Here is a 7,540-nt window from a genome sequence, read left to right as displayed (position 1 = left end):
AACTGTTCTTTTCTGGAAAAAATCGTAATTACATAATCAAAATCTTCAAAATCAACGATTTCAACGAAATCAGCGTGTTATTACATAATTTGATTCATTAAAATCATCAAATTCATCAAAACACGATTATTACAAAATCAAAATAGTCAAAATCATCAAAAACACAACTATTACAAAATCAAAATCATCAAAACATGCCATTTGTTATTACAAAATTGAAAATTTACCTCCCAAAATCTGATTATCAGCTGTAGAATTCAGATTTGAAGAAGAAGAATCAATTTAATTTGATGTTGAAGCAGAAAAATCAACGAATTTTTGGGGATTTTCATTAATTTCTCTCTCTAAAACCCATTTTAGAAAACCTAGACTTTCTCTCTCCTCTTCACAGTTTGAATTCAAAACATAAAACCCAGAAGAATATATATCGCAAAAATAACAAAAATCAAATAAAAACGCGATAAACATAACTGAAAAGAACAGAGCCTTTAATGTTCTTTTGTTCAGAGGTGTTCTTTTGTTCAAGGGCATTGTTCTTTTTCCTGGGAATTTAATGAAAACGCGCGTTTTGTGTTTAATATTGGTCGTTTTAATCCCGGTGCACCTAGAGCTACGTGCACACGCCTGCACCATCCAAATTGCGGTATATATGGCTCCAATTTTGTTTGAAACAAACACCACTAATTCAACTTCAAATTCCTCATTCTCTCTCATCAACTGGGTAAGATTTCATGGCAACAAAACTGTCATTCCCTCCAATTTCAGATTACCCCTTCAAACATCAAAGAAACCCTAAATCATTTCAATCAATTTCCCCTTTTTCTTTAATACCCACAAATTATTATTATAATTATTATGGTTCAAACCCCAATTTCAAGAATGTTTGCTCTATAAAATCACCACCACCAGTAATTCGTGCTGTGAAACAAGATGTCATTCAATCAACTGATTCAGAGTCAACCCTTGAGTCCAATTTCCCTTCAGCTTCGTCTTCTAAGTTGGTTCTTGTTGTTGGTGGCTCTGGTGGTGTTGGTAATTTTTTTTATCAATTTGATTTCATTTCAGAAGTTTATGTTTTAATTTAGGGTTTCTTTTTTGGGTGTTTAAGCTAAGTAAGTGAGCCTAAAATAGTTTTGGAGACTATATGAATACAGAACACATGATTGCTAAAACTGGTTGAACTGCAGAAAACTGTGCTTGTTAGAAGTTTATGTTTGTATTTGTTTTTTGGGTGTTTAAGCTAAGTAAGTGAGCCTAAAATAGTTTTGGGTGTAAGTGTATCGAGAGCTAGGTGCATTCAGGTGTATAATAGACTATATGAAATTATGAACACATGATTGCTAAAACTGGTTGAACTGCAAAAACACCTGTGATTGTGTGTGCAATTTAGAATTTTTTGTTTGCATTTGTTTCTTTTTCTGGGTGTTTAAGCTAAGTAAGTGAGCAGAAAATAGCTTTGGGTGTATGTGTATCGAATCTAGGTGCACTAGGGTGTATGATAGAGTATAGACTATGTGAACAAATGATTGCTAAAACTGGTTACTGCAGAAACACCTGTGACTGTGTGTGCATTTTAGAAGTTTATGTTTGTATGTGTTTCTGTTTCTGGGTGTTTAAGCCAAGTAAGTGAGAAGAAAATAGCTTTGGGTGTACGTGTATCGAAGCTAGGTGCACCCGGGTGTATAATAGACTATACGAACACGTGATTGCTAAAACTGGTTGAACTGCTGAAAAAACTGTGACTGTGTGTGCATTTTAAAAGTTTATGCTTGTATTTATTTCTTTTTCTGGGTGTTTAGGCTAAGTAAGTGAGCAGAAAATAGCTTTGGGTGTACGTGTATTGAAGCTAGGTGCATTCGGGTGTATAATAGAGTATATGAACACATGATTGCTAAAACTTGTTGAACTGCAGAAAACACCTGTGGCTGTGTGTGCATTTTAGAATTTGAACTGGGATTATGAACTTCATATGATGCCCACACGATCCCTTGATTTATAGTACGGCATATATCATTTTCCTACATCGAGCAATTTTTTTTGGTACATAAGTAAGAACATAGGTATTATTGTATGATTATTATTTATGGGAATGATAATAGATAGATTATAGAATAATACTTGGTACTAAAGTGCCTAAACTGAATGTGTTTGGTCTGCTCATGAAGTGTATGGATTGGATGTAAGGTGCGAATTGGATGCTAACTAGCTTAGGCTATGTTTGGTTTTACTGAATTTGACTGGAATTAACTTATCCGAACTTACGTGAACTTAACTGAACTTATTTTTGCTTAAAGAAACTTGTATGTGTGTGTAACTGTGTAAGTTGTCTGAAGAACTTATTTTTGCTGGACTGAACTTATATTAACTTATCTGAACTTACTTTTGCCAAAATAAGTTGAAACAAACATACCCTTAGTTGGTTAAGGTATTAAGGTGGTACCTAAAACTTAAGATTAAATCTCGTCTACATGATTTACCCTTTGTGGCTCATTTCACCTTAGGGGATTACAACTTTTAAGTACTCTTGTCTATTTATTTCAAAAGTATCTAGTATTTTTATGACTTTCCTATAAAACCCGTGGGCTTTCGTATCGAACCCGACCTTATCTTCTACTCGGAGGCGTTGTAGCCACGTTACATATACTTACATTGAGTAACATATTGGGTGGTTAGAAGCTAGGGTCATGTAAAGGCTCAACCATGGAAATAGGAAATGGAAAGGTGATCGAAATACTTGCTTATTTGCCTTGGGAGATGAGGGGTAATTGTTTAAATTTTGATACTCTTGGACAATATGTTACTCTCTGCCCTGGAGAAATGAAGATTTTGTATGTTTATAGCCGTTATACAAGGCTACAAGCTAGGATCCTCATTAACATTCTAAGGAATAAACTTTGCTAACTTTGTGATAAATATGTAGGACTATGCAAGCGGCTAAGCTAGGGTGGTTGTTATTATGGTTGTGATCATGACATTTCATCCATGTGACTAAATCGTATACGTTTTGTTGTTTCTTTTCAGGGCAGATTGTAGTGGCATCATTGCTCAATCGTGATATCAAAATACGTCTTTTAGTACGAGATCCTGAAAAAGCAACTAAATTGTTTTGTGAACACGATGAAGAGAAACTACAAGTAATTAATTAAATCTATATCAACATGGTTTTTTGTTCAGAAATTGATATCTTTTATATCGTTTAAACTCCAAAAATCCATATTTGTCCCGTGGGAATTAAAAGTTTATGTTGAAGAAGCTTTCAGAACTTTGACAGGTGTGTAAGGGGGACACAAGGAGTCAAGAGAATCTTGATCCATCAGTTCTTGAGGTTTGTCCTAATACAAACACTTTTAATCTTAGTTTAAAATTAGGATTGATCTAGTATACTGATAATGTTTGCAAATTCTTGATAAAATTTCTGGTGTAGGGTGTAACACATGTTATATGTTGCACGGGGACTACAGCTTTTCCTTCACGGAGATGGGACGGAGATAATACGCCTGAAAGAGTAGGTCTGTACTTCTTTATTGCTGTACTTAGGAAGTCATAAGCGATAACATAGGAAAATTACTGTAGTAAAATTTCAGCAGTAGTGTATACTCCTCCGTCTGGATTTACATAAAATTGATGGTTCATGACTGGATATCTTTTTATGGCTTAAATCAAGTGACAAGTATGAAGTTTTTTTTGTAAAATCATGGCATGTTCTTAATAATGGGAGTTTGGAACAATATGACAATTACTTCCGGATAGAGGAAGTACAACTTAGCTGACTTGGCAATTTATATTTGTTTTTGGGTAAACTTATCTGATTTTTTTGCTGACGGGTAACTTTTGTATACTATTCTGAAGATTGGGATGGAGTCAGAAACCTCATATCTATACTACCGTCATCTGTGAAGAGATTTGTTCTTGTTTCATCGGTTGGAGTGACAAAGTTCAATGAACTACCATGGAGGTATGACTTCTTCAACTATCATAGTTTGTCATCTGATGATATATTGATCAAACTGTTAAACTAGTTTGTTAATCAGCTTTTTCTGATGTTTCCTGCAGCGTCATGAATCTTTTTGGTGTTCTGAAGTACAAAAAAATGGGAGAGGATTTTCTTCGTGATTCTGGGATTCCTTATACTATAATCAGGTCCGGTTTTGCCGTCCAGGAAAACATCTATTGGTTATTTTAGGATCTGATGGTTCATGGTTATGGTAATATGGTATAACATGCAAGTCATATAATCAAGCATAATAGAGTATAACAATTGTACACGCATACAATTTGTGTGAATGTTATCAGCATAAACATAATATTATTAACCCTAATATTCTAACATAATCTTAACACGTAGTTTATCGTATTTCTTACCGAGGTTGCTTTTGTATCAGACCTGGGAGGTTGACTGATGGCCCGTATACCTCATATGATCTCAATACTCTGCTCAAAGCTACAGCTGGGGAGCGTCGTGCTGTACTCATGGGTCAAGGTATGCTACTTTGGCACCTTTCATGCACTATGTAAGTTCAACAAACTATATTTTGGTGTCAAATCATACTGATAAACTCACAAATCTGCTGTAAAAAGGAAGATTACTTGCTTAGATTAATGGAAGTTAGGCTCACAAAATGGCTCGGTTTCACTTTAGCAACTCGAGTCTGCCAATTTTCATAAGTAATGACTTTAGGTCATAAGCCTCAATCGTTTACACACAAAACACAATGAGGAATGCAAACGGAAACATATAATTTTGCTAATGATAGATCGACTAAGATTTTTTCTGATGAATGCAAACCAAAACATATAATTTTGCAGTTTATCTGACAATACTCTTTGCTTGAGATAATAGCATTAACACCAATGATGGAAAAGGTTTTTAGTAATACAAGAAAAAACAAAAGAAAAATGTACTGTTGTCTAGGATAACAAAATTATACAGTTGCAAAATTAACAGCAAGTGATGTGTGGACCGGAGTAATAATGCTTATGGTATTTCATCATCTGTAAACTTGTTTTCTGTATTTCTTCATCTGTTAATGGTTTCTGGAATTGTGAACCAGGAGACAAGCTCGTTGGAGAAGCAAGCAGACTAGTTGTAGCTGAGGCTTGTATACAGTCACTGGATATTGAATCCACAGAAGGGGAGATTTTTGAAATCAATTCTGTTCAGGTACTATAATACTTTTAACCTTCCTACTAATTTGTCAAGTCCATTTTTCATGAAAATGTATAGATTAGCAAGTTAGCAAGGGTGCTACATTCTTTTCATATCGGGTTAGTTATAAAAGTTAGGGCTGACAATCCCTGACCCGACCCGATAACCTGTCCCGAACCCGACCTCAAGTTACTTAGAGAAAGCCGAACCCTACCTGAAATCGACCCGATTTGACCCATTTATCATATTTTGTAGTAATATTAAGTTTTACAATATCTTTGATATTTTTTTGACATAACCTGAAATCGACCTGAAACCAAACCCGAACCTGACCCATTGCCACCCCTACTAAAAATTACTCGTAACCCTTTTCCACCTAAAGTTCAAGATTATATTGTTTTATTCGGTTGTGGATGTTGTATTCTACAGGGAGATGGACCGGGGAGTGATCCACAGCAGTGGAGAGAACTGTTCGACGCTGCTCGGACAAAATAACAGGGACTGCTTAAACTGCAGAAGGGCTTCTGTTTAAGTTCATGTGCTGAATCTCTTCTGTTTCCTGATAATGTTGTGTTGTATAGTAACTGGAAATATCATTTGTGCAAATGTATAGAGAGCAAATAGCATTTCTAGCTGTGTGAGTCTATTCTTGGGTAACATGGAACATATCACAACAAAAAACTGATATGACATTTGAGAAAGTATTTATTCCAACAACACTCTCATGTGATGTTGTTCGTCGATTTTTGGTATAAGGTATGAGTTTGGAATGAGCAAAATCCATACATGATGTTTGTTTACGAAATTTTGTAACTTCTGAACTCATACCTCAAACCCACAAGATAAAGGGTTTAGAAACCGAGGGGATGTGGGTATGGGCGTATGACTCATATCAAACATCCAGGTATCAAATAAAAGAAAAAAAAACAAAGGAATGTCTTGGCCCAGTAAAATGATTTCACCTTTCTACCTTTTGGGGTTCAATCGCCGCTAGGGACACTTTAAGGGAGGGTTTGCCTTACCATTTCCCTTATTCTCAAAGTGTCTAGTCTGCTAACCTGGGCCGAGTTGACTCGTGCGGGTTTCGACCCTATAGGGACTTCATCTTACCGCATAAATAAAGAGGAAAAAAAAAACTATTCGTGAGCATAACCAAAGTACCAAAAGTATGGTATTTTGAATCAAATTCTAACTCGATACCACCTTGGTTTCATTCCTATTCCAAACCCATACCACTTTGTGAACTAAACAACCCCTATACTCCTATAGTCTCAAATATCACAAAAATTATAGTAACCAACTGTCTGTTTAAACAAATTATAGAATGTTAATGTCACACAATTGAATTACTAACTAATGTTTGAAGACAATGCCCCGGGTTTTTCCGAGGACAACAATTAAGAAAATTATTCCTCCGTATATCATTATGCATGAAATTATGATTGAATCCTTTTTACAAAATAGTTTTTCTTTCTTCTATCAATAATAATTTAGGAAAAAAACGTGTAATATAACTCAGCTCATTGGATGAGTCCCTAGTGTTGAAACTTAAGGTCATGGGTTCCAGGAAGGATTTTTTTGCAGTCATTTTTTTTTTTTTTTTATTTCCTTCGGTCCCATTACAAAATCGAATGGGTTGTTAAATTTTTTTCATTTCGTTCTCTTCCATTTTATTTCAACCAAATAGATGATCTAAAACTCGATTTAGGAACAGTCTAACCATTTTTTGAGGGGAATGGAATGGTCTAACCTTATTAACCCATTACACTAAGAAATGGTCTCAAAATCAAATTGACTTATATCATATCAATGTCGAATATATAAAAATTTAATTTGACAATTAAAAAAAATCTACAGCAGTATCTCTTGAATTTCTATAATGTAGACACAAATTACCCCAAAATTTAAAAATGGAATAACAATATTAGGATAACTTATATTTGAAACTCCGAAATAACTCGAAAAATAACTACTCGGAAAGTTGATTAACTTATTGTCATTTAATTGAAGATTTGACATCAACAAATAATTTATTCCGTAATTCTACCTAGTTACTCAAGTACCTTTTATCAGAATGAATAAACAACCATTATCGAAATGTGATATCAACATGAATTTTTCTATTTTACTAAACCAACTTCGATTTATTAACTGTTCGAAATGACATGAACATGGAATATTTCTCAAACATATGGTCACTTGATTTCTAGTTCCACTTACTTCAACCCGTATAGTGGTACTTTCTATTGTTTATTTTGTTGTACATGAGCAATAGTGAATGCTTATCCATTGAATTACTAATTCATCACAAATAAAAAATAAAATAGTTATCGTAAGACCTTGTTTTCATGACTTGTTTTAATGTTTTCCAGGTTTCCAGTTCAATTTAATCCA

General features: G+C 34.4%; 1 protein-coding gene across 1 annotated transcript; it reads left to right on the top strand.

Annotated features, from left to right (window-relative positions):
• The first annotated feature begins 667 nt into the window (after positions 1–667).
• On the top strand, positions 668–5,887 carry LOC110783297 (uncharacterized protein At2g37660, chloroplastic). The gene is made up of 9 exons (XM_021987616.2): positions 668–1,032; positions 3,022–3,134; positions 3,272–3,325; positions 3,425–3,509; positions 3,850–3,955; positions 4,054–4,140; positions 4,383–4,480; positions 5,052–5,161; positions 5,576–5,887. The coding sequence occupies exons 1-9, from the start codon at positions 732–734 to the stop codon at positions 5,639–5,641; spliced, it is 1,020 nt and encodes a 339-aa protein (XP_021843308.2). The 5' UTR covers positions 668–731; the 3' UTR covers positions 5,642–5,887.
• The last annotated feature ends 1,653 nt before the right edge of the window (positions 5,888–7,540 follow it).

This window comes from Spinacia oleracea, chromosome 4 (assembly GCF_020520425.1).
Source record: "Spinacia oleracea cultivar Varoflay chromosome 4, BTI_SOV_V1, whole genome shotgun sequence".
Classification (NCBI taxonomy): domain Eukaryota; kingdom Viridiplantae; phylum Streptophyta; class Magnoliopsida; order Caryophyllales; family Amaranthaceae; genus Spinacia; species Spinacia oleracea.
This window is presented reverse-complemented; position numbering and strand designations above follow the sequence as displayed.

Coding starts and splice junctions, on each gene's coding strand:
- LOC110783297 (XM_021987616.2), top strand. CDS start 732: ATGGCAACAAAACTGTCATTCCCTCCAATTTCAGATTACCCCTTCAAA. Junction 3,135..3,271: donor ACGATGAAGAGAAACTACAA/GTAATTAATTAA, acceptor GAACTTTGACAG/GTGTGTAAGGGGGACACAAG. Junction 4,141..4,382: donor ATTCCTTATACTATAATCAG/GTCCGGTTTTGC, acceptor CTTTTGTATCAG/ACCTGGGAGGTTGACTGATG.